This window comes from Lepidochelys olivacea (genome assembly GCF_965140295.1).
Source record: "Lepidochelys olivacea isolate rLepOli2 genome assembly, chromosome: 6".
Classification (NCBI taxonomy): domain Eukaryota; kingdom Metazoa; phylum Chordata; order Testudines; family Cheloniidae; genus Lepidochelys; species Lepidochelys olivacea.
In genome coordinates this window covers 9899293-9925392 of record NC_140416.1, presented here as the reverse complement: position 1 = coordinate 9925392, position 26100 = coordinate 9899293, and the positions used below count along the sequence as shown (strand labels likewise).

The window sequence follows — 26100 nt, the reverse complement described above, 5'->3', positions numbered from 1 at the left end:
ATTTTAAGAACAATGAAAAATCAATCAGTCTCCTGCCATTCCTGCCCTGGCCCATCCCCAGGAGGCTGCCTTAGGGCATATTTCCTTCCCCCAGTAATTCCTGTTGTTTGTCAGGTAAGAGCTGCCCTGCCCCTGCCCGTAGGTGGATGGGGCTATTTCCTTCCTCCCACTGTGGTCTCCTGAACAAACAGGCTCCCGATTCAATACTTCTGATTGGCTTTTGCCCCCAGGACGAACTTTTAATACCATCTACTCAGACAAGCTACCAAGCGGTGGCTCATCAGCCCCACCCCCCATCCTGGCCACAGCTCAGGGGGGAGGGACCCCAGAAAGAAGTTTCATTTCCCTTTAAGTTTTCAATCTGACCCTCTTCCCCGCTACAATCATAGGCTGCAGTATTCACAGGGTGGCTGCCACAGTACCCAGGGGCCTGGCTCTCCCGTAAGGAGCTGTGTGCCTCAGTCAGGTCTCCAATGGAGGGGCAGTGCTTGTGCGTGAGCAAGGCCCAGGCAGGGGCCGGACTGTTCATGTTGCTGACACCAGTGGCCAGATTGCAGTGGGCATGTTCATCACACAGTGTGAATGCTGCTGGGGACTGGGAAAATCAGGCCTTGCTGATCGGTGCTACAGGATGCAGGGGGGTCTCAACCCTCTAAGCCCAAGACCCCTTCCCTCTTCAACGCGACGCCCCACACTGTCTCCTCTCCATCCATTGAGCAAATAGAGGGTGGAGCCTCTCTTGGTGGGGCAGGCTCCGCCCCTGCCATTCAAAACAGGTCTCCAGTGAGAGGTGGAGTCTCTCTTGCTAGGGCAGGCTCCGCCCTACCCATTCAGAAATAGGTCTCCAGGTAAGGGGCAGAGTTTCTCTTGGCGGGACCAGGCTCCTCCCCTTTCCCGCCCCCTTGCGCTGGGCTGAGCATGGGATGCTGAGCCATGTGGAAAGTCTTGCCACGCGTGTCCGGTTTCTTCCTGCCTGGGGGCTTCTTCTTCCGTGCCTGCTTCTCGGCTGCCGCCTCCTCTTGCTGGCGCTGTACCTCCTCCTGCTGATGCCGCTCCTGCTCCTGTCGGCGCTGCTCCTTCAGCCGCTCCTTCTCCAGCCGGCGCTGCTCCTTCAGGAGGGGTGGGGGCGGGTCCACCACAATCTCGGGGATGAGGAATGTGGGCGCTGGGTGCTTGTCCTTCTCGGGCTGCTGCGCATCCTCCAGCTGCTGGGCGTCGAAGACGGCTTTGGCGTTGGGCAGGCGCTGCTCTGGGCGGTACCCGAAATCAGGCCGGACCTTGCATAGCTTGGCTAGCTGGCTTTGGCACTCGCGCTCCACATCGCGGTCCGAGACGGCCACGTCGTAAACCTGCAGGAGATGGGAGTGGGGGGACATCATTGGGTCTGAGTCTTGGGGGGAGCCCCGTGTGCAAAGAGACCCCAAGTGCACAGGTGAGAAGCCTCAGCTGGGTGTGTGCAGGGAAGAGAAACAGCAGAGGGCACCATGACTTTGAGTGGGCCTGACTGTTATAAAAAGCCAGTCAGCTGCAAACCAGCTGAGCGGCGAACAGAGGGAGTTTTCCTGGGCATTCGCCTGGGGAGGGCCCACTGAGGCTTACATCTTGCCATCTTGCCGGCTTCTCTGAGTAGTTACTACAACTTCTGAGGAAGCTCGTAGAAGGAAGGTAATATGGATGGGGAGTGTTCAGCTGTTGTGACCTGCACGTCTTTCTTCCACAGGACAGAAGCGAATTTGTCTGTACAAAGTGCAAGTTGGTCTCCATATTGGAAGAGAAGGTTCAAGGTCTGAAGAAACAAGTATCGACCCTGTGTTGCATAAGAGAAACTGAAGATTTCCTGGACAGATGTCAGGATATGCTTCTACGGACACAATGTTCTGAAGATTCAGAGCAGGCTGCGCAGTGGGGACAGGAGGGCGGTGAAGAAATTTGGCAACATGTGACCTCCAGAAGAAGAAAGGGGAGTGTCCATGTACCAGCAATGCAGATACAGGTAAGCAACCGTTTTCATGTTCTCTCCACAGGTATTAACGCGGAGAGTGGACTAGATGATGGGTGACTAGGTGGGTAGAAAGTTGGCTAGATTGTCAGGCTCAACGGGTAGTGATCAATGGCTCCATGTCTAGTTGGCAGCCGGTGTCAAGTGGAGTGCCCCAGGAGTCGGTCCTGGGGCCGGTTTTGTTCAATATCTTCATAAATGATCTGGAGGATGGTGTGGATTGCACTCTCAGCAAATTTGCGGATGATACTAAACTGGGAGGAGTGGTAGATACGCTGGAGGGCAGGGATAGGATACAGAGGGACCTAGACAAATTGGAGGATTGGGCCAAAAGAAATCTGATGAGGTTCAATAAGGATAAGTGCAGGGTCCTGCACTTAGGACGAAAGAACCCAATGCACAGCTACAGACTAGGGACCGAATGGCTAGGCAGCAATTCTGCAGAAAAGGACCTAGGGGTGACAGTGGACGAGAAGCTGGATATGAGTCAGCAGTGTGCCCTTGTTGCCAAGAAGGCCAATGGCATTTTGGGATGTATAAGTAGGGGCATAGCGAGCAGATCGAGGGACGTGATCGTCCCCCTCTATTCGACATTGGTGAGGCCTCATCTGGAGTACTGTGTCCAGTTTTGGGCCCCACACTACAAGAAGGATGTGGATAAATTGGAAAGAGTCCAGCGAAGGGCAACAAAAATGATTAGGGGTCTGGAACACATGACTTATGAGGAGAGGCTGAGGGAACTGGGATTGTTTAGCCTGCAGAAGAGAAGAATGAGGGGGGATTTGATAGCTGCTTTCAACTACCTGAGAGGTGGTTCCAGAGAGGATGGTTCTAGACTATTCTCAGTGGTAGAAGAGGACAGGACAAGGAGTAATGGTCTCAAGTTGCAGTGGGGGAGGTTTAGGTTGGATATTAGGAAAAACTTTTTCACTAGGAGGGTGGTGAAACACTGGAATGCGTTACCTAGGGAGGTGGTAGAATCTCCTTCCTTAGAAGTTTTTAAGGTCAGGCTTGACAAAGCCTTGGCTGGGATGATTTAATTGGGGATTGGTCCTGCTTTGAGCAGGGGGTTGGACTAGATGACCTCCTGAGGTCCCTTCCAACCCTGATATTCTATGATTCTATGATAAGAATTAGTAGGGGAAGCAAAAGTGGATGGGAACCTGGGAGGCAGTGATCATGAGATTGTCGAGTTCAGGATCCTGACACAGGAAAGAAAGGAGAGCAGCAGAATATGGACCCTGGACTTCAGAAAAGCAGACTTTGACTCCCTCAGGGAACTGATGGGCAGGATCCCCTGGAAGAATAACATGAGGGGGAAAGGAGTCCAGCAGAGCTGGCTGTATTTTAAAGAATCCTTATGAGGTTACAGTGACAAACTATCCCGATGTGTAGAAAGAATAGTAAAAAAGGCAGGCGACCAGCTTGGCTTAACAGTGAAATCCTTGCTGATCTTAAACATAAAAAAGAAGCTTACAAGAAGTGGAAGATCGGACAAATGACCAGGAAGGAGTATAAAAATATTGCTCGGGCATGGAGGAGTGAAATCAGGAAGGCCAAATCACATCTGGAGTTGTAGCTAGCAAGAGATGTTAAGAGTAACAAGAAGGGTTTCTTCAGGTATGTTAGCAACAAGAAGAAAGTCAAGGCAAGTGTGGGCCTCTTACTGAATGAGGGAGGCAATCTAATGACAGAGGATGTGGAAAAAGCTGATGTACTCAATGCTTCTTTTGCCTCTGTCTTCACGAACAAGGTCAGCTCCCAGACTACTGCACTGGGCAGCACAGCATGGGGAGGAGGTGACCAGCCCCCTGTGGAGAAAGAAGTGGTTCAGGACTATTTAGAAAAGCTGGACGAGCACAAGTCCATGGGACTGGATGCGCTGCATCAGAGAGTGCTAAAGGAGTTGGCGGATGTAATTGCAGAGCCATTGGCCATTATCTTTGAAAACTCCTGGTGATTGGGGGAGGTCCCGGACAACTGGAAAAAGGCTAATATAGTGCCCATCTTTAAAAAAGGGAAAAAGGAGGATCCTGGGAACTACAGGCCAGTCAGCCTCACCTCAGTCCCTGGAAAAATCATGGAGCAGGTCCTCAAGGAATCAATTCTGAAGCACTTAGAGGAGAGGAAAGTGACCAGGAACAGTCAGCATGGATTCACCAAGGGCAAGTCATGCCTGACTAATCTAATTGCCTTCTATGACGAGATAACTGGCTCTGTGGATGAGGGGAAAGCAGTGGACGTGTTGTTCCTTGACTTTAGTAAAGCTTTTGACACGGTATCCCACAGTATTTTTGCCAGCAAGTTAAAGAAGTGTGGGCTGGATGAATGGACTATAAGGTGGATAGAAACCTGGCTAGACTGTCAGGCTCAACGGGTAGTGATCAATGGCTCCATATCTAGTTGGCAGCCGGTATCAAGTGGAGTGCCCCAAGGGTCGGTCCTGGGGCCGGTTTTGTTCAATATCTTCATTAATGATCTGGAGGATGGTGTGGATTGCACCCTCAGCAGATGACACTAAACTGGGAGGAGAGGTATTTACGCTGGAGGGTAGGGATAGGATACAGAGTGCCCTAGACAAATTAGAGGATTGGGCCAAAGAAATCTGATGAGGTTCAACAAGGACAAGTGCAGAGTCCTGCACTTAGGACGAAAGAATCCCATGCATCGCTACAGACTAGGGACCGAATGAGTAGGCAGCAGTTCTGCAGAAAAGGACCTAGGGGGTTACAGTAGATGAGAAGCTGGATATGAGTCAACATTGGTGAGGCCTCATCTGGAGTACTGTGTCCAGTTTTGGGTCCCACACTACAAGAAGGATGTGGAAAAATTGGAAAATGTCCAGCGGAGGGCAACAAAAATGATTAGGGGACTGGAACACATGACTTATGAGGAGAGGCTGAGGGAACTGGGATTGTTTAGTCTGCAGAAGAGAAGAATGAGGGGGGATTTGATAGCTGCTTTCAACTACCTGAAAGGGGGTTCCAAAAAGGATGGCTCTAGACTGTTCTCCGTGGTAGCAGATGATAGAACGAGGAGTAATGGTCTCAAGTTGCGGTGGGGGAGGTTTAGGTTGGATATTAGGAAAAACTTTTTTACTCGGAGGGTGATGAAACACTGGAATGCGTTACCTAGGGAGGTGGTGGAATCTCCATCCTTTGAGGTTTTTAAGGTCAGGCTTGACAAAGCCCTGGCTGGGATGATTTAGTTGGGGATTGGTCCTGCTTTGAGCAGGGGGTTGGACTAGATGACCTCCTGAGGTCCCTTCCAACCCTGATATTCTATGATTCTATGACACTGGGGGGTGGGGGGAAAGTAAAGCCTGTAAAGCAGCTGCCCAGCCCCTCCCTCCCCAGCAGTGTGCACTGTGCTGTAAGCCTCTCAGGGGGCTGAATTGGGGAAGGGGCAGGGCAGGGTGAGGGGGAGGTCAAAGCTGGGGACGCATGGCCTTTGGGAGCTGAGTTGGGGAGGGGGCAGAAGAAGGGGGCAGGACAGAGCTGGGGAGGCCTGTCCCTGCAGGGACTGAGTTGGGGAGGGGGCAGGAGAATGGGGGAGGAAGGAGCTGGGGATGCCTGGCCCTGTGGGTTGAATAGAGGAGGGAGACCTGGCCCCACCAGGGGCTGTGCTGGAGGCTGGAGAAGGTTCCTATCTCTGCAGCAGAAATCCAGCCTGGTCCCTGCCTTGTGCCTCACCTCGGCCATGAATGTGTCCTCCTGCAGCAGGCGGGCCGGGATGCTGCGCAGCTTTTCCAGTGTCTCCACCACGCCCGTGCAGTCCCGCAGCTTCTCCGAAGAGCCCAGAGCCAGGCGCACCAGCACCAGCCCCACCCGGAACAGCACCTTCACCCCTGCAGGGAGATCGCAGCCGTCAGGCCCCAAGCCAGCAGTAGGGGGCGCTGGCGCAGCCCTGAAACAGCCAGGAGATGGGGGCGAGCGGGCAGGAGGGGCTGAAACAGCCATGGTGACCTAGGAGGGAGCCATGAAACAGCTAAAGGCACCTGGGAGGGGGAGCCATGAAACTGTCAGGGGAGCTCTGTGTGAGTGAGAGAGAGAGAGAGAGAATGTGAAACAACCAGGAGGACCTACACAGGGAGGCATGAACCAGCCTGGGGAGCTGTGTGTGGGGGACACCATGAAACAGCCAGGTGAGCTGGGGTGGGGTGGGGGGAGAGCCTTGAAACAGTCAAAGGCCTCTGGGAGGGGGAGCCAAGAGGTGGCCGGGTGAGCCATGAAACAGCCAGGGGACCTGGGAGGGGAGCCATGAAACAGCCAGTCAAGGTGTGTGTGGGAGCCATGAAGCAGTCAGCGGAGCTGGGGAAGGTGGAGCCATGAAACAGGCAGCAGGCTTGTGGGGAGCTGTGAAACCACCAAGACAACATGACCCGGCCCCGCCCCTCCTGGTCCAGAGCAGCCAGGACGTCTCAGCTGTGGGGGAGCATAAATTGTGCAGGACCATGCCCCCAGTACAGCCCTGGCTGCAGGCTGGATGGCTGGCAGTTGGTGGAGCTCTGGGCTGAGCCAGCGTATCACACACCCTCGCTGAGGAAGGCATCCCAGATGCGCAGCACGGTGGGGAAGGGCAGGGTGCGGCTGTAGAGGCACAGGAACCACTCAGTGACGTAGAGCAGCGGCCCCACATCATGCTTCTGTAGGTGCTTGTAGGCCTTGGGGCAGACGCGTCGCAGCAGTGCCATGAAGACCTCGCCATCTAGCAGAACTGCCTCCTGTGGGGGCAACCAAGAACCCATCAAATCTGCCCGCTGCACAGCCTCACCCTGCTGCCAAGCATACAGGCTCCAGCTCCATAGCCCTCTCCTACTCCCCTGCTGGGGAAGGTAGGGTTGGCAGTGCAGGCTCCTCCTCCTCCCTGGTGTCACAGCACCCCCTGCTGGGGAGGGTGAGGCTGGGCAGTGCAGGTTCCTCCCCCTCCGTGGTGTCACAGCAGGAATCCTCCCTCTCCCTGGTGTCCGAGCGCCCCCTGATGGGGAGGGCGAGGCCAGGCAGCTGCAGGCTCCTCCCTATCCCTGGTGTCCCAGCACCCCCTGATGGGGAGGGCGAGGCCAGGCAGCTGCAGGCTCCTCCCCATCCCTGGTGTCCGAGCGCCCCCTGATGGGGAGGGCGAGGCCAGGCAGCTGCAGGCTCCTCCCCATCCCTTGCTGACTCTATGTTGCATCTTATAAGGGTCCATGACCCTGTGGAATTCCCATCCTGGGGGAGGGGCACAGGGGGTTTCTCACCATCTCGGGGCTGTAGTAGCCAGGCAGGTAGCGCTCACTGATCTGCACCAGGCACCAGAAGGCTTGCTGCAGAGGAGGGAGAGACATTAGTCATGGGGGATGTTGGAGTCCCCGGAGCACACGGGGGCAGTGGTGAATAGAGGAGAGGCACAGGGGGCTGTCAGGGGAGCAACACAGAGTTTATGTGAGGGGGAAGGTGTGTATCATGTGTGGGGGAGAGGGGAACTGGCTGCCCCAGCATGCAAAGGGGCCTGAGGGTACTGGCTAATGAGGGCTGGGAGTGGGGTTGGTGACCCATGGGGATGGGGAGGGTGTCTTGTGAGGGGATGGGAGCTGGCTGCTCCATGGGGGAGGGCAGTGCCCATGAGTCAGTGCCCATGAGTGGATGGGGTTATATCACAGGGAGGCAGAACAATGGGGGTGGGTACTCGACAGGGTGGGGCAGGGCAGTGAGGGCAGGTGCCTGGTGTGGGTTCAGGAGAGTGGGGACAGGGGCAGGGCAATGGGGGTGGGTGCCCTGTGAGGTGGGGCTGGGCAGTAGGATGAGGTGGGGCAAGGCAATGGGTACAGAGGCAGGACAGTGAGGGCGGGTGACCTGCAGGGAGGGGCAGGGCAGTAGGGGAGGGGCAGGGCAGTGAGGACAGATGCTGGGCAGCGGGGGAGGGGCAGGGAGTGGAGGAGGGGTAGGGCAGTTAGGTCAGGTGCCAGGGCAGGGGGGGAGGCAGTGCAGTTGGGGGAGGGCATGGTTCCCAGTAGCTGCTGAGCATGACTCACCTCAGCAGGCATGTGCATGAGCAGCACTGCAGCCACAGGGCCCTGGGCCTGGCAGTAGCCCTCGCGGGGCCGGTACACAGTGTAGGCCTTCAGGAGCTGCAGGAGCCCTCGCTGCCTGCACGGATGGGGCTGGGTGTTAGAGTTGGGCCTGGACATGGGGTGCCCGGTGCAGAGCTCCCTCCCCATACAGGACCAGAACACTGGGCCCATCTAGTCCAGTATCATCCCCTGCCACCACCCATACCCCACCCCATGTCAGATCAGACCTTTGGGAAGAGAACCCAGGTGTCCTGAGTCCATGAGGCTACGTATATACAGAACTCTCTAAATAGATACCTAGAGGGGAGTCTCTTGGGTGGATGTGTGGATAGAGGGAGGGAGAGATAGGTGTGCATGTGGATGGAGGGAGGAAGGAGTGTGAATAGGGAGGGAGGAAGGGAGGGAGGGATAGATAGAAGGAAGGAGGAGTGTGGATGGGGACTGATAGATGGGTCACACACTCCTCCTCTCCTCAGGGGTTTGGGGGTAACTCTGCTGCCCAGCTGGGCACTCCCCAGGGGACACCATTCAGTTGCAGGTTGCCCGGGTGTGGGGGGATGACTCTGGCTCATATGCCCGAGTGGTGCCCCAGCCGGCGCAACTCAATGGCATGGACCCCAGCCACATTCCCCCTGCCCCTTGGACAATCCCTGCTCTTTAACTGGAGCCGCTGGGAGCTGGTGTCAGTGGGGAGACAGCACCACTCAGTGGCAAGTGCCTGGAATGGGAACCACAGGCCCACTAGGGCAGCGCTGCCCAGCCAGGAGGATCATCCTGGCCTGGGTGGCAGGACACAGCACCCCGCTCCAGCTGCAGGGACAACTCAGGCATTAGCCCCAGCAGGGTTTTCCCTCTGCTCCCCCAGCACTTGGCTGTGCCCCTGCCACCCCCTTACCCGTGCCCCTCAGGCGACAGGAACATCTCGTGGAAGGGGAACTGGCGGTGGATGTCCTTCTCAATGGTCTCCAACCACTGCGGGTCGCCAGGTGACTGTTCCAGTTCCTACGGTGACACGGCAATGGGTGACTATGGCGATAGGAAGTGGGCCACCCCACTCCATCCCCCAGGCAGGGGCTCAGGGTTAGCGGCGGGAGATCAGGGCCTGGGGCGGCTGTTAGTGGCTCCTGGCATGGTGGTTGTGTTTGCAGGCGCAGTGTGGGCCAGAAGGGGCATCAGAGCAACTGGATGTGGGTCCTTCGGCTCTGGCTGGGACCAACCAAGAGCAATGGAAACCCCAATGACTGAACTGCCACCTATCAGCAAGGGCTCCCAGCAGGCTGAACACATGAAATCAGTTGCAGTCTCTCACCTGGGACTGAGGGACACGGACAGAGAAAGGAAACTGCAGTTCTCACAGCAGCAGCATGGCTCATGGAGCTCTGGTGCTGGTCAGGACAGATGATGTCTTAACTTTTGTCCCTCTGCTTCTCCCCTCAGGACTCCCTGCACCATGTGCCAGCGGGGCCTTGGAGGGGGTGAATATCTCTGACCAGGCATCTGGCTCAGCTGGGACTCGTGGGGCAGAGCTCATAGCACAAAATAGGAGGGCTGGAGTCCAGCAGCTCCATCTTGGAGGCATTAAGGCCTTGTGGCCAGCCCTGAAGGAAGAATGAGACCCCTCGGGAGACTGGTACACTGAAGGGGTACCCACACAGCACTGTTTATAAGCTGGGTCATAGCACAGATCCAGTGGATCTGGGCCTCGAGACGTCATATTCTGACACTGACAATGACTCACCCTGGGGCCAGATCCTGTTCTCCTGCCAGTCACCCCATGGCAGTCAGCAGGGTCAGGGAGAACAAGATCAGGCCCTTTCACCCTCTATATTAACCCCCTGCCCTCTGGCCCTGGGGAGCGGAGAGCTCCCCTCCTGCCACTGCAGCAATGCAGGTGCCTGCTGCAAGAGGTAAAGGAGCGCTCCCCTAGCAGCAGTGCTAGCTGGGATGTTATCCTCTCTGCACGCTAGTCAATACAGGGTAGCCTTGTGCATAGCCAGTGCCTAGAGCCAGGCGTGTGAAAGTGTGGGAGGCAGCTGGCTCAGAGCTTGGGGGCATCGGCATGGATGCTGGTGGGCCAGAGGTGGTGGGTGGGAGGCAGAGGATGCCGAGGGAGAGTGGGAGCTGCCAGGGAGGCAGGGGAGAGGGGAGGAGCTGGTTACCTTGTACTTGCCCTGGTTGCGGGTCATGCTGGCCTGCCCTCCACACAGCAGGGGCCAGCAGCGGGCTCGCATGGACGAGGGGATCCCTTTACGGCACAGGACCTTCACCTGGAGCCAGAGAACTGCATCAACCACAGCACAACCCTCCACAGGACAGGGCCAGGGAGAGGGGACCCAGTGCACCCCCCCATGGGACGAGGCCAGGGAATGGGGGTCCAGCATGCTAGACACTAGACAGAGCCAGGGCCCTGGGACACAGGCTTCAGGGGCAGGGAGACCCTAGCTCCAGGGGGCTCAGCTGTGTGGTATGACACTGTCAGGAGATGTAATGGGGGAAGCCCTGGCAGCAGCCAATCCCCTGGGGGACTGGAGGACACTGGGGTGCCCTATGGGGAGACTGGTTGCTCCCTGGGGGAATTAGCAGGGCCCTTTGGGGTACTCCATGGGAGGGCTGAGTGCCCCACTGGGCAATCGGGGTGGCCCCATAGAGGGGTTGGGATTTCTCTGTGGCTCCTCCTCACCTTCTTGTACCTCCTGGCCATGGCCTTCTCCCAGTGTGATGTCATCTCCAGCCATCTGTTTTCCCGGTGCCGGACGAGCTCTACTGGGGGCTGGGCCGGGCTGGATTAGTGAAGAGAATGGGTGTCAGGCCAAAGGCCATCTCCTCCTCGCCCTGTGCCTCCATTCCTACCATCTCTTTGTCCCCCTGGTGCACCCCTTCTACCTCTCTTTCATTCCCTCTTTCCTCCTCGCTTGTGCCCCCTCTTCTCCCTCATTCAGTCGCCGCACTAGGCTCCCCTCCTGGGGCACTTCTCTGGGAAGAGAGCACAGCCTCCTCATTGCCCACCCCCTGTCCAATCCTTCCTCTCTGCGTACTGCTGCCTCAGCTCCCTGTACCCCTGCCCTACCCTGGGGCTGGGCAGGGGGAGGTGGCACCTGGGAATGTGAAAACTAAACACTAGGCAAATCAGGATGTTCCTGCACTTAGGACGGAAGAACCCAATGCACAGCTACAGACTAGGGACCGAATGGCTAGGCAGCAGTTCTGCGGAAAAGGACCTAGGGGTGACAGTGGACGAGAAGCTGGATATGAGTCAGCAGTGTGCCCTTGTTGCCAAGAAGGCCAATGGCATTTTGGGATGTATAAGTAGGGGCATAGCGAGCAGATCGAGGGACGTGATCGTCCCCCTCTATTCGACATTGGTGAGGCCTCATCTGGAGTACTGTGTCCAGTTTTGGGCCCCACACTTCAAGAAGGATGTGGATAAATTGGAGAGAGTCCAGCGAAGGGCAACAAAAATGATTAGGGGACTGGAACACATGAGTTATGAGGAGAGGCTGAGGGAGCTGGGATTGTTTAGCCTGCAGAAGAGAAGAATGAGGGGGGATTTGATAGCTGCTTTCAACTACCTGAAAGGGGGTTCCAAAGAGGATGGCTCTAGACTGTTCTCAATGGTAGCAGATGACAGAACGAGGAGTAATGGTCTCAAGTTGCAGTGGGGGAGGTTTAGATTGGATATTAGGAAAAACTTTTTCACTAAGAGGGTGGTGAAACACTGGAATGCGTTACCTAGGGAGGTGGTAGAATCTCCTTCCTTAGAGGTTTTTAAGGTCAGGCTTGACAAAGCCCTAGCTGGGATGATTTAACTGGGAATTGGTCCTGCTTTGAGCAGGGAGTTGGACTAGATGACCTTCTGGGGTCCCTTCCAACCCTGATATTCTATGATTCTATGATTCTAACATCACCTTAACTCTGACCCTTCTCCTGCCTAACCCCAGCTACAGGCTGGCAGCACCATCACCCTGCCAACACTACCCCCAGATGAGCCATAGACCTCCCCCCCAGCGTCACCCCCACATTCTGCATGCTGAGGGAGCATTGTCTTAACCGTCTGTTATTGTTTAGAGACCCAGAGCATTGCTTTTCATCCTCCATGTGCTTCAGAGACACCCCACAACCCCCACACTCCCACCAGAAGCACAGATCTCTTGTTTATTGGGTTTGTAAATTCATGGGGCACATTCTGAGCAACCAGATCTGGATGCATTCCCTCTGCCATGGAGACCATGAGTTTGAGTAACGGCCAAGTAAGCAAGGAGTAATGATTAACAACTAATCAGTGAGTAATGACTGAGTAAATACTTACTAATCCCTGAGTAACAAGTGAGTAAACACTGAGCATTAGCAAGTAATTGCTGAGTAGCATCTGAGTAAATATCAAGTAATGCTTGGGTAATGACTACATAAACCTGAGTAGCAGCAAAGGAGTGATCAAGTAACAACTGAGTAAACCATGAGTAATGACCAGGTAAAGACCAAATAATGACTCAATAAACACTTAGTAACAATTTAGTAAACCCTGACTACTGAGTAATGACTAAATGAACACCACACAATGCCTTAATAACCACTGAGTAAACCCTGAATAATGACTGAGTAAATACTAACTGAATACTGAGCAATGGCTAAGCAAACACCAGGTGGCATTTGAATAATAACCAACTAAACATGGCTGAGTAATGACCTAGCAAATGCCAAGGGCTCAACTCCCTGTTGCCCTAGGGAGTCTTTATGCAGAGGACCTTAGGTCCAGGTGCAAAGTTGGCTTTGCCAGTTCATGTGCCACCTTGCAGCAGCCCCAGGTAGATGTGGTGTCCTAGGGGCAGAACAGGGGAGGGGAGGTGCTGCACTGTCTCTGACTGTTCTGTGCAAAGCTCCATCGGTCTACTGCAGCAGAGGCACTAGTTGAGCCTCAAGGGTTGTTGTAGCCTGTGAGGAGGGCAGAACTGGCACCTGCCACAAACTGCCTGCCCTCCATCTGGGCCTATGTAACACCTGAGTAACGAGTGAGTAAACACTGAATAACAAGCGAGTAAACACTGAGGCCTGGTCTACATATAAAACTTAGGTCAACCTAGCTACATCACTAAGGACTGTGGAAAATGTCATGCCCTGTGCAACATAGTTAGGTCAACCTAACCCTGACTGCAGACACAGCTAGGTTGATGGAAGAATTCCTCTATTGGCCTAGCTACCGCCTCTCGACGGGGGTGGATTTACTACAGCAATGGAAAAATGCCTTCCCTCACCATAGCACGTGTCTACACTATAGTGATGCTGCTGTAACGAGTGAGTAAACAACATGGAGTAACAAGTGAGTAAACACTAAGAATGTAAGAGAGGCCATACTGGCTCAGACCAATGATCCCTCTAGTCCAGTATTCTGTCTTCTGAGAGTGGCCAATGCCAGGTATTTCAGAGGGAATGAACAGAACAGGGCAATTATTGAGTGATCCATCCCATATCATCCACTCCCAGCATCTGGCAGTTAAAGGTTTAGGGACACCCAGAGCATGGGGTTTGTCCTTGACCATCTTGGCTAAAAGTAATTGATGGACCTATTCTCCATGAACTTATCTAATTATTTCTTGAACCCAGCTATACTTTTGGCCATCACAACATCCCCTGGCAATGAGTTCCACAGACTGACTGTGTGTTGTGTGAAGAAATACTTCCTTTTGTTTGTTTTAAACCTGCTGCCTGTTAATTTCATCGGGTGACCCCGGGTTCTTGTGTTATGTGAAGGGGTAAATAACACTTCCTTATTCACTTTCTCCACACCAGTTATGATTTTATAGACCACTACCATAGCCCCCCTTAGTCGTTTCTTTTTCAAGCTGAACAGTCCCAGTCTTTTTAATCTCTTCACATGTAAAAGCTATTCCATACTCCTAATCATTTTTGTTGTAATGAGTAATGAGCACCTAAACACTGGGTAATCAGTGTGTAAACACTGACTATTGAGTGTGTAAACACTGAGTAATGAGTAAATAAACACTGAGTAATGTGTGAGTAAACACAAAGTAATGAGTGCGTAAACACAGAGTAATGAGTGAGTAAACATTGAGTAATGTCCACATATAAACACCAACGAGCGAGTAAACATTGAGTAATGTCCACATAACAAGTAATGAGTGAGTAAACATTGAGTAATGTCCACATAAACACCGAGCAATGAGCGAATAAACACCGAGTAATGTCCATGTAAACACTGAGTAATGAGCAAATAAACATTGAGTAATGACCAAGTAAACACTGAGTAATGAGCGAGCAAATACTGAATAATGAGCAAATAAACACTGAATAAAGAGGGAGTAAGACTATCAGTGTTTTAACCCACAGAGCTTCACTCTCATACTCTTTATCAGGACACGGGTGTGGGCAGTGACAGGTCTGTTGGGCAGGGGAATTGCCTTCGGGGGCAGGTTGGCAGCCTCACCACATGCAACCTTCCCAGCAGCACAGAGTGGATCCCCAGGGCAAGGCTGTAGGAAAGGATCCCAGGGAAAACAGGTGTGGGGCTGAACAGGGCTGTTCTCTCTTCTCTCCTGGGCCCGTTCACACCCTGAGCCGCTCGGCGGGGTGAGGTGGGGGTGGGAGAGGCTGGGGCACTGACGTCCCTGACCGCACACTGCTGCAAGCACGGTGTGCACATCACCATGGAGACAGGGACAGGATGTGGCTGAGCCATGAGCTGCTGAAACAGGAAGTTAGTTCATGCGGGTCGAGGGGTCCAGGGTGCTCCCCTCCCTTGGCCCAGCACTCACAGTGGTCAGAGCCCTTCCCAGAGGGGTGAGGGGCCAGAGCTCTTCTCTGGGGCTGACATGGGCCTCACACCCGTCATTAGCACACGCCCCACCCCCAGAACCCAAAGAAAGAAAAGGGCCATGGACAGGTGTGAGTAGTTAGGAAGAAAACCACAGCTTCTGAGCTCATGTTCTCTGCAGGATCATGGCATGGGAATGGGGCAGAGTTCCCCAGCTTCCCCCAGGGCCGGAGCATTCTCCAGGCCTCGGTGCCTGGCAGTCCAGAGGGGACATCTCTAAAGACCCGCTCGAGCTCATCACAAGTTCTGGGATCAGTGGAGGAGTCACCCCTGGGCTCCACAGGAGATCAGACTAGACCAGTGGTTTTCAGCCTGTGGTCTGCAGATCATGGGTGGGGTCTGCAGATCATGTCTAAGATTTCCAAAGGGGCCTGCACCCTCCATTTGAAATTTTTTGGGGGTCTGTAAATGAAAAAAGTTGAAAACCACTGGACTAGATGATCAGAACAGCCCCTTCTGGCCTTCCAGCCAGGGATCCAGGGGCCTTCCCATGCCTCCGCGTGTTGCATTGATGTCATAGTTTGCATTTCATTTCCTACGGTTTTTGTAACGAACAGTAAGGAAGGGGAGGGAAAATCCCCTCCAAAGACAGAGCTTCCATCTCTGGTGTTCCTGAGCTCTGCTCCTTTGCAGACGCACCTTGCAGATTTCAGAACTGGGATCTGTTTGGTTAGACCCTACTTAAACATGCCCCCCTCCCACAAGGGAGGACCTTGGAATCCTGACTGAGCAGGTAGTTAGAAAACCCCACCCTGTCATCTGCCTTTAGCACACTGTGCATTAAAACAACAACCAAACAGACCTTAGCCTTGCCATGCTGAATAATCACCACTAAACCCCTTGGCACTAGCTAAGCTTAGCCCTCACATTTATTATCACCATCAGCTAGCCCAGTGTCCAGGGAGACACCCCAATAATCCAGGTCCCAGGGAAGCAGGAGAGGATGTTATAGTAACATAGCATCTTTCACCCTGCAGCACTTTGCAGTCAGTGCTGGCTGTGTGAGCTGGGGCAGGTCACCTGCCCTGGTTGGTGCCTCAGTTTCCCCATCTGTACAATGGGGAGTAGGACACCACCCCCGCACCTCTCCCATCCAATAGGAGATGGGATGGCAGGTGCTCTGGAACAGCTAGGTGTTATTGTGATTGTACACGTAGACAGTTATGGGGCTGGGGCTGCCTCTAGGAAGGAGGGCACACAGGACACTCTGCTGCAGGAAGCGGGGCAGCAGCATGGCACACTGGCACCAGGGTGGCATGGGCTCTTCCAAACCCTACCCCGAAAGCTCCCGCAACCTCAGCTGACCCAGCCATGAGGCTGATGGCCTGAGCCGACTCTACCTGGATCCAGCTTTGGGGCTGTACACCCACTCGTGATTCCCCAGCTGGGGGAAGGTACAGAGAGTGAACCGGGGTGCCCAGGGACCGTTGTGCCTCCCCAGCAGAGTGCCTGCCCTCACTAGCACCTTGGGTGTGGAGACCCCAGAGGGCATCCCCGACATATTCCCTGGGTCGGGGGCTCCCCTACATCTGGCTGTTAGGGAGGTGGGGCTGGTGCACAGGGCCCTGATGCAAGAGTCCCAAACTGTTCTCTCTCCCAGTTTCTGAGACCCTCGTTCCCCAAACTCCACCTCTTCCCTGCTTCTGCCCCACCCCCCAGGGGGCAGCAGGACTAGGAGAGAGGTGGGGGGCAGGGTCACAACCACAAGCTGCTCCTCTTGGATGTGGGCTGATTCCCCAGTCCCCAGGCCAGGGGCTCAGCTCCTCTGTGTATGTCCGTTCTATGGGCCTGAGCACCCCATATCCTCAGCTCACAGACTGGGGAGATGCTGGATCCAGGCTCAAAGCTCAGGTGGGTATCAGCCCAGCACCCATGATGGTTCCAGGGAGGAAGATATCAGGACGAGGAATGGGACCCAGGCATCCAGGTCAGCCATGCAGCGTGCTCACCCCCAGGGGACACAGGAGTGCCTTTTGCAGCACCCCTCTGCAATGCCCACTTTGAGCACTCCAATGCCCAGGCCTGCCCCACTCACCCATCCTGGGCGCCACTGGCCCCAAGGAAGCCATAGCGGTCGGTCTGGCGATAGGGGGCAGCCCCGTTCAGCTCAGAGTCGGAGCCCAGCGAGCTGGAGTCATCATGGCGCCCAAGGGCTGAGTCGAAGGTGTCCAACAGCTCCTCCGGGGTACTGAGGCTGGAGGAGTCAGCAGAGGACATGGGGCCGGACGCCATGCCTGCGAGCCCAGCACCCTGCAGGGGGAGAGAGGGCAGGGAGAGGGGCCTGCAGTGAGCGCCCAGCATGGCCAGCCCTGAACCCAACACCCCAGGAGACATCCCCAGGGTCTGACCTGCCCAGGGCCCTGCACCCCCATCTCCCCCAGGGTCTGCCCCCTGGTGCCCCTCATCCCCTCTCCCCCAGAGTCTGCCCTGTGTACTGGGGGGAGGAACCCACGGGGGCCTGGTTTCTGGGCAGGGAGCGTAACACCCTCACACAGAGCCCCCCACCCCAATTCTCTTGTGTCTATCCCGGGGGTGACTTTGTGCAGCCCTGGTCTCCAAGTTTGGCCCCCTGGCACAGCTCAGGGGGGTTCCTAGGCAATGTCCCCACATTGTCCCCAAGAAGCCCTCCCCGTGCTCCATTCCCTCGTTCCCACTCACCTTCAATGTGCCCAATCCCCTTAGCTCGTGCTCTGTGCTGGGGCCATTCCCAGTGGAGCAGTGCCCAAGTGGCACGGTCGTGCATCCGTCCCTTGCCAACACCTCAGTCCAGCGCGCTCCCCACGGGCGCTGCAAACTTATTTCCTCTTTGCTGTCATTTCCTTTTGCACCTGACAGGGCTGATGCAGCAGGCAGCATGCGGGTGAAGGGGGAGGGGAACCTGAGGCCACGGGGAGTGTGTTTGTGGGGCAGCGCCTCCACCCCGCTCCCTGCAGCGCCCCCTGCTGGCAGAGGCTGGAGCTGAAGTAGCCGGGAGCTCCCCTCCGTCCCAGTCAGCGCCCCCACCCGGCTCCCTGCAGCGCCCCCTGCTGGCAGAGGCTGGGGCTGGAGTAGCTGGGAGCTCCCCTCCTCCCAGTCAGCGCCCCCTGCTGGGGAGGCTGGGGCTGGAGTAGCCGGGAGCTCCCCCCCACCCCAGCCAGCGCCCCCACCCTGCTCCCTGCAGCGCCCCCTGCTGGCAGAGGCTGGGGCTGGAGTAGCTGGGAGCTCTCCCCCACCCCAGCCAGCGCCCCCACCCCGCTCCCTGCAGCGCCCCCTGCTGGCAGAGGCTGGAGTAGCCGGGAGCTCTCCCCCACCCCAGCCAGCGCCCCCACCCGGCTCCCTGCAGCGCCCCCTGCTGGCAGAGGCTGTGGCTGGAGTAGCCGGGAGCTCCCCCCCACCCCAGCCAGCGCCCCCACCCTGCTCCCTGCAGCGCCCCCTGCTGGCAGAGGCTGGGGCTGGAGTAGCTGGGAGCTCTCCCCCACCCCAGCCAGCGCCCCCACCCCGCTCCCTGCAGCGCCCCCTGCTGGCAGAGGCTGGAGTAGCCGGGAGCTCTCCCCCGCCCCAGCCAGCGCCCCCACCCGGCTCCCTGCAGCGCCCCCTGCTGGCAGAGGCTGTGGCTGGAGTAGCCGGGAGCTCCCCCCCACCCCAGCCAGCGCCCCCACCCTGCTCCCTGCAGCGCCCCCTGCTGGCAGAGGCTGGGGCTGGAGTAGCTGGGAGCTCTCCCCCACCCCAGCCAGCGCCCCCACCCCGCTCCCTGCAGCGCCCCCTGCTGGCAGAGGCTGGAGTAGCCGGGAGCTCTCCCCCGCCCCAGCCAGCGCCCCCACCCGGCTCCCTGCAGCGCCCCCTGCTGGCAGAGGCTGTGGCTGGAGTAGCTGGGAGCTCCCCCTGCTCCAGCCAGCGCCCCCATCCCGCTCGCTGCAGCGCCCCCTGCTGGCAGAGGCTGGGGCTGGAGTAGCCGGGAGCTCCCCCCGCCCCAGCCAGCGCCCCCACCCCGCTCGCTGCAGCGCCCCCTGCTGGCAGAGGCTGGAGCTGGAGTAGCCGGGAGCTCCCCTCCTCCCAGTCAGCGCCCCCTGCTGGCAGAGGCTGGAGCTGGAGTAGCCGGGAGCTCCCCCCGCCCCAGCCAGCGCCCCCACCCGGCTCCCTGCAGCGCCCCCTGCTGGCAGAGGCTGGAGCTGGAGTAGCCGGGAGCTCCCCCTGCTCCAGCCAGCGCCCCCACCCCGCTCCCTGCAGCGCCCCCTGCTGGCAGAGGCTGGAGCTGGAGTAGCCGGGAGCTCCCCCCGCCCCAGCCAGCGCCCCCACCCTGCTCCCTGCAGCGCCCCCTGCTGGCAGAGGCTGGGGCTGGAGTAGCCGGGAGCTCCCCCCGCCCCAGCCAGCGCCCCCACCCCGCTCCCTGCAGCGCCCCCTGCTGGCAGAGGCAGCGCTGCGGAGCCGCGCCCTCCCCCGGGGCTATAGGCCTGTGTCTGCTCATAATCCCTCCACTCCTCTAGGGGGCGCGGCGCTCCCGACCCGCCTCCTAGCTGAAAGCGGCAGTCAGTCAGTCAGAGCCAGGCTCTCGGCCCGGACCTCGCGGAGCCAAGCAGGCGGGCGGGGGGTGAGTGCAGCGTGAGGAACCCAGGAGTCCGGGCCTCCCCCCGCAGAGCCGCCATGTCGGAGGGCGAGAAACTCAACCTGGACTCCATCATCGGGCGGCTGCTGGAAGGTGCGGTGGGGCCGGGACGGGAGGAGCCCGAGCGGGGGCGATGGAGGGCGTGGGGCGGTGCTGGGGATTTGTCCGGTTGGCTCCTGCCCTGCCCCCCGCCCCGCACGGGCTGGGCTGTGGCGGGGTCGGCCGCGGGGAGCCCCGGGGCGCTGTGGCTGGAACGGGCCGGGCGCTCCGGGAAGTTCCGTGTTGACTTCGTGGGTTCCTTTGTTTTCGCTCGGGTCTCCCTGCCTGCAGCGCGCTCCTGGGCGGGGGTCAGGGCGGGCCCTTCGTGCAGGGCGGGGACCGGGGCTCCGGTAGCGGCCCGGCCGCTTGCTGCCTGCCCCACGCCGGCCGGGCCCTTGGCGTGTACGTTTCATGGCAGTCCTGGGTGGGACTCGCTGTTCCTAGGCCCCAGGGAGGAGCTAGGGACTCTCCCATTCCCGGGGGCGGTGTGGGGACTTGATCGCCGCTGGAGGGGGAGACCCCTGGGGGCGGGGGCGTTTGTGGAGGGAGGGGAGACCGGGAAGAGGGGGGCGTTTGTGGAAAGAGTCAGACCGGTGTGGGGGGAGGTGACGGTGGTCCCAGTGCGACCTCTGCTCTCCCAGTGCTGCTAACAAAAGGGAGGGAGAGATTAGCTGTTACTTCCCTGCACCCTTATAATACTACGGGTGTTTGGGTGGGCGACCCTAGCTACGCTTTTTGGGTGGTAGTTGACCCCTGGGGCTGGACCCTGGACCGGAGCAGTTGCTGAGCGGCAGATTATCTGATCTCGCATCCCCATGCATCACAAAGGCAAAGCAGAAGCATTAGTTCTGTGTGTCATATGGGGAAATTGAGTGGCCCAAGGTTACAGAACAGTTTAGAGCTGGAGAAAGAACCCAGGTGCCTGGTCTCACAATCCAGTATCAACTACCAGGCCACCCTGCTTCTTAAAACGTGTATTCTTGCAGCCTGCAGTGTTGAAAAGGGCTTTAGTGTGACCAGGAGCGGAGGGGGTGGGGAATGGGATACAGGACCTTTTCCTCTAGAGGGCACTGGCTCTGATCCAACCCCAGAGTGGGAGGACTTGCTGGCTTAGAGGGGTGTGAGAATGGGACATGGGGCCTTTCCCCACTGGGGGTGCTGGGTCCAATCCTGCCCTGGGGTGGAGGGACTGGCTGGCTCAGAGGGGTGAGGAAATGGGATGCAGGGCCTTTCGTCTGTAGGGGGTACGAGCTCTCCTCTAACTGGTAGAGTGTCTGAAGATCCCATATGGGTTCTGGCCGAAGGTCCTGTATGAGATGCCCTGGTGGGTCTGGGTCCAGCCTCACTGCGCCTCTTGAGCCGGCTGCACAGAGCTGGTGAGGCTGGGCCAGGGCTCCTTGACACCTCCTCCCCCTTTGCTGGTCTTGACTCACCTGTTAACCTGCCCGTGTGTGTGTGTGGGGGGGGGGGTACATAGGCCTGCCCAGAAAAGCCTCAGGCAGTTCAGCCCTGTAGTCCCTTGAACCATTCCAGCTGGAGCTGGGGCCTTGCCCTGAGCTGGGGGGGTCTGTGAGCTTTGCAGGGGCTATGACCGCAGCCCAGCAGAGACGCCCGCTGTGCTGTGTTGCAGTGCAAGGCTCCCGGCCCGGCAAGAACGTGCAGTTGACGGAGAGTGAGATCCGGGGCCTCTGCCTCAAGTCGCGGGAGATCTTCCTGAGCCAGCCCATCCTGCTGGAGCTGGAGGCACCACTGAAAATCTGCGGTGAGTGAACAAGGTCAGGGGTGGGAACCTTCCTCCTAGCAGCCATGGGGTAGAGGCTGGGGGGATTCCCTGCACCTCTTGTTCACTCGGGGGGGGGGGGGGGGTTCGCTGGCTTGGGCTCGGTGGGGGGGAAGCCAGGGCTGGATCCGTGGCCCACTTCCTGGCCTTTTCCAGAGGTGGGAGGGATCCCTAGGTCTGTGGGGGGAGGACCCTGGCTTTGTGGGGGAGGTGGGTTAGGCCTGGCTGTGGTAGCTGCTGTACTCACCTCCTCACCTCCCAGGTGACATCCATGGGCAGTACTACGACCTGCTGCGGCTCTTTGAGTACGGAGGCTTCCCGCCTGAGAGCAACTACCTCTTCCTGGGAGACTATGTGGACCGGGGGAAGCAGTCGCTGGAGACCATCTGCCTCCTGCTGGCCTACAAGATCAAATACCCTGAGAACTTCTTCCTGCTGCGCGGCAATCATGAGTGTGCCAGCATCAACCGCATCTACGGCTTCTACGATGAGTGTGAGTGTGGGGGCCCCTCACCACCACCACCTGGCCCCCCAAATTCCCCCCCCAACCCAGCTCCCCTTACCATGAGCGCTCCAGCATCAACCGCGTTTACGGCTTCTATGATGAGTGTGCCTGCATTACTCTGCCCCCTGTACACTCCATATCCTCCACCACCCCGTATCTATACTCTTGTACCCCCTCTGCCCTGACCACCATATCCTCTACACCCCGAACCGTGAGTGTGCCAATGTCCATGGCAGAGGGCAGCCTCTGCCCTATATCCCATGTGCCCCCTAGCTGACAGGGTCTGACTGGCACCCCCTACAGAGGAAGGCCCTATGTGCCGTCACTGTACAGTTCATTTGGCTCCCTGTGTGGCCTAGGTCTCTCCCAGCAGGCCAGGGCCCAGCCTGGGGGGGGGGGGGGGGGCAGCTCCTGTGTCTCCCACAGTGACTGGACTCCCATCCCCCCACAGGCAAGAGGCGCTACAACATCAAGCTGTGGAAGACGTTCACCGACTGCTTCAACTGCCTGCCCATCGCTGCCATTGTGGACGAGAAGATCTTCTGCGGCCATGGAGGTGTGGGAGGGGCTGCAGGGTGTGTGGGGCAGTGACCCTGTCCTGGGGGGGCGGGGCAGGGAGACAACCTAGTGGGGTGTTTCACGAATTCCAGTGTGGGCTTCATCCAGTAGAGGGCACTGCTGGGGAAGGCGGAGGGTGCTAGTGTCCCATGGGGCTGTGGGCACTTGATCAGGGCAGGGTGTTGGGGTAGGGCTAATGGATGCTGGGAGAGCTGTGGGGGTGGGAGCATCTGGGGTGGGCTGCTGCAAGGCAGATATTGGGGGGCAGGGAGTTGCTATAGGGGCTGTGTATGGTGGGATAATTAAAATGTAAGCCCCTTTGTTTTCAGTTTAAACTGATTTTTACCGAAAAATCCCCAGGTTTTTACAAAAAGTATTATTCATTTTTTTTCTGATTTTCACCCTACTTTTCCGTCATTCAAATATATATAAAAAAATGTTTGATTAGGAAAATACAAAGCATTGCATGAGCTATATGTATCACGATAATACATTAGTCTGTGTATATGCAAAGCTGCCTGTTGAACTAAGGCTATGTATTGGTCTAGAAGATACATGCAAGAAATAAAGAGGCAACATGCAAAATCTGAAGTGCATGTGCATCTGAACATACTTATGAATCTCATGCTCACCACGTACACATTTCAAGCTGTTAGCAGATAACGGTTTAAAGATCTGACACACTAAAATGAGAAGAAAATCTGTATCAGAATACATTTCTGAACAGAAGGAAGTATTCAAAAGTTTTCAAAAACAAAAACATGAGAAAAGGATGAAGTTGAGTGTATGTGCTGCAAATGGTGTGGCCCAATTATTAAATGTAAATATTTATATGCGAATAGTTCTAAGTCTACACCAGTAAACTGTTCAAATAAAAAGCTTTATTTGGGGATTAGAGATCTATTGTTTTCTTAAACTCAGAGGTGACATTGTGTTTTGAGTTCTGTTTAGTTCTGCAGCAAACCACATTGATGAATGGAATTCACAGCATTAATTTACTGAATACTTTTCCCCCGTCCTTCCGTCCACCAAAATAAAACCAATATTTACCCAGAAAAATCAAGTTTTTTGCACTGATTTTTCACCTGGTGGTGGTGTTGTGGTAATAAACACTGATAAATTCCTGGAGAAAATTAAATAAAATAAAAACTGAAAACGAAGGGCCCTATTAATATGCTACCACAGTGTGTGGGGCGGAATCTAACAGACTAATTTCCCCCCTCCCCTCAGGGCTCTCGCCAGACCTGCAGTCGATGGAGCAGATCCGCAGGATCATGCGCCCCACAGACGTGCCAGATCAGGGCCTGCTGTGCGACCTCCTCTGGTCTGACCCCGATAAGGATGTCCAGGGCTGGGGCGAGAATGATCGCGGCGTCTCCTTCACCTTTGGCTCTGAGGTGGTCGCTAAGTTCTTGCACAAACACGACCTGGACCTTATCTGTCGGGCACACCAGGTACTAGCGGGGGGGGGGGGGCAGGGGAGCCCAGCACTAGGGGGCTGTTGGATGAGATTGAGGGGCATCAGAAGGGCTGGGATGGCTGAGGGGCCGTGGGTCTGGATGGAGGGCCATCGTCAGAACTGTGTGGGGTGCTCTCTGGTGGGGCTTCCCCTGGCTGGGGTACAGGAACCTGCTGGCTGGGGGTGGCTTGCATTGTTTGGATCAGTCTGTTCCTGCTCCTGCGTCCCATGTGGGTGACAGAGAGGGGTTAGTCTGTGGTGCCAGGCTGTGCCAGTTTGGGGGTCAGGCAGAGCTGGGGGCATGGAGTGGGGTGCCTGGGGCTGGGTCGGGCCAGATACTAACTTCTGTCTCCCTGCCCCAGGTGGTGGAGGATGGTTACGAGTTCTTTGCCAAGCGCCAGCTGGTGACACTCTTCTCAGCCCCCAACTACTGCGGCGAGTTTGACAACGCAGGTGCTATGATGAGTGTGGACGAGACGCTCATGTGCTCCTTCCAGGTGAGCCCGGGGCAGGGCAGTGCCATGCCCACCCTGCTGGGGCAGGGGGGGTGTGGAGCCAGCACCCTGCGGCAGCCCTGGCCCTGCAGCCTGAGCTCCCTGCCAGGGGGAGCTGGGAGGGGTGTCAGACATCAGCTGGGATAATGGCGAGTGGGGGACGAAACCTCCTGCAGAGGACAACCCCCCTTTCCAGTAACAGCCCAGATGGGGAAGGGTCTGGGCCTTAGAGGAGCTGTGGGGACCCCAAGTCTGGACTCTGAGGAGGTGTCCCTATGGCAGCCACTTCTTCAGTGAGGGGGCGGGGCTGAAATTTCAAGAGCAGTAGATCCTCTGGGCTGCGGGGGCTGGAATGGGCCCTGGCCCAGTACCTGTGCCAGCTCTTGAGGGGCAGGGCCCAGCAGGCTGGGACCCCCTTCTCTGCATCCAACCTGCCTCTTCTCCTGCAGATCCTGAAACCGGCTGACAAGAACAAGGGCAAGTACGGGCAGTTCAGCGGCCTGAACCCCGGCGGGCGCCCTGTCACACCCCCGCGTAACTCAGCCAAGGCCAAGAAGTAACCAGCTGCTCCCCCTGCCCTACCCCATGGACTGGGGGTGCCCCTTCACTGCCCTGTCCTTAGTTCTCTGCACAGAGGGGCTCTGCTGTCTAGTGCCCACCCTGCCTGCCTGGGGCAGAGCTGATTTATTATTTTTAAACTCCTGGAGTTTGATACCAAAAATCCTGCTCTGGGGAGAGGGAGCCAGAGAGGGCTCTTGATTCTGGGGGAGTGGGTTTAACCTTTTTGGATCAAGTCTATTTTGCCAGTCTATTTGGATCAAGTCTATTGAGCCCCTTGCCCCTCCCCCACAATGCTGAGAAGATTTTTTTTGAATAAATATTTACCAGAAATTCTTACCCTGCTGCCTCCCTGTCCCTCCATTCCCAACCCATGGCAGGGGCTCTCTGAGGGGCTATGCAGGGAATACCCTGTCTTGCCCCATGCTGAGGCTCTAATGCCCCTGGGAGCGGACAATGGTATCTCCCCTCAGCCCCTGCCTGTTGCAGCCAATGCCACAGGGCGCTCCTTTCTGACCTGTGAGCAGGGGCCTAGCGCCTTCCAGCCCCCAGCACCTCCTCACGCGCCCCCCCCCTCCCCTGGCGGAGTGCTGATGTGCAGCCACTTCTGGGGAGAGCTGTGCTGCCCCTACACCATCGGTTGGGGTTGTATTATGGTGGGGCCATGAACTAGCCTGGTATGATGGAGTGCAGGGGGCCACAGCCCCTGCAGGGACCTTGATGGCTCCAGGAGCCAAGGGCTCCCTGCCAGAAGGGGGTGCTGAGGGTGTCAGTGGCAGCTGAGCCCAGACTGCCCCCTCATTAAGATGGGAGGAGGCAGCATGTGGGGGTCACTGTAGCAGAGGATATTGGGTGAACTCAGCTGCCTGGAAGGGGGTATGACAGCCATTACAATGGGAGTGTGCTGGAGGGGGAAAGCATGGGCCTGCTCTTCCTGCCCCCAGTGTGGCTGGGAAGCAGCAGGGCTAATAAGAGCCAGGTGCCCAGGAGCAGGGGACAGCCCCGCACTCTGCCTAGTTTGTGGCCCCCCAGCAGACAGTCTGGCAGCTTCCCTCAGCCGAGGTAGACACCATGCACACTGGCAGCTGCAGATTTGCTGGCTTCTAACCAGGGAAACGGTGGGGTGGGGAGACTGCTTACTGGACCCCAGGGCTGGGTGGGATGGTGCTCCTGGGCAGTAAGAGGGTTACAGTGTGCCCCAGCTGCTCAGCCTGTGGCTGTTGTTAGCCCAGCAGCTCAGCTCCATAGCCA

At 57.2% G+C, this 26100-nt stretch overlaps 2 protein-coding genes across 2 annotated transcripts; one reads left to right on the top strand and one right to left on the bottom strand.

Moving 5' to 3' along the window:
• Nucleotides 1-207: 207 nt before the first annotated feature.
• Nucleotides 208-17992, bottom strand: TBC1D10C (TBC1 domain family member 10C). The gene is made up of 10 exons (XM_084631126.1): nt 17533-17992; nt 16910-17124; nt 10729-10828; nt 10208-10315; nt 8944-9050; nt 8010-8124; nt 7236-7301; nt 6533-6722; nt 5692-5846; nt 208-1349 (listed from the first exon to the last, which is right to left on the bottom strand). The coding sequence occupies exons 1-10, from the start codon at nt 17728-17730 to the stop codon at nt 831-833; spliced, it is 1773 nt and encodes a 590-aa protein (XP_084487252.1). The 5' UTR covers nt 17731-17992; the 3' UTR covers nt 208-830.
• A 1364-nt stretch (nt 17993-19356) lies between these two features.
• On the top strand, nt 19357-25188 carry PPP1CA (protein phosphatase 1 catalytic subunit alpha). The gene is made up of 7 exons (XM_084630403.1): nt 19357-19549; nt 21126-21257; nt 21538-21768; nt 22232-22336; nt 23569-23792; nt 24160-24294; nt 24741-25188. Exons 1-7 carry the CDS (start codon nt 19495-19497, stop codon nt 24849-24851), a joined length of 993 nt encoding a protein of 330 aa, XP_084486529.1. The 5' UTR covers nt 19357-19494; the 3' UTR covers nt 24852-25188.
• The last annotated feature ends 912 nt before the right edge of the window (nt 25189-26100 follow it).

Bases quoted from the DNA above. Each gene is read 5' to 3' on its own strand.
- TBC1D10C (XM_084631126.1), bottom strand. From the start codon at position 17,730: ATGCTGCCTGCTGCATCAGCCCTGTCAGGTGCAAAAGGAAATGACAGC. The intron at 17,125-17,532 runs GTGAGTGGGAAC...CTCCCCCTGCAG, and splicing joins GGGGATTGGGCACATTGAAG to GGTGCTGGGCTCGCAGGCAT. The intron at 8,125-8,943 runs GTAAGGGGGTGG...CCATCCGTGCAG, and splicing joins CTGTCGCCTGAGGGGCACGG to GCAGCGAGGGCTCCTGCAGC.
- PPP1CA (XM_084630403.1), top strand. From the start codon at position 19,495: ATGTCGGAGGGCGAGAAACTCAACCTGGACTCCATCATCGGGCGGCTG. The intron at 21,769-22,231 runs GTGAGTGTGGGG...ATCCCCCCACAG, and splicing joins CTACGGCTTCTACGATGAGT to GCAAGAGGCGCTACAACATC. The intron at 22,337-23,568 runs GTGTGGGAGGGG...CCCTCCCCTCAG, and splicing joins GATCTTCTGCGGCCATGGAG to GGCTCTCGCCAGACCTGCAG.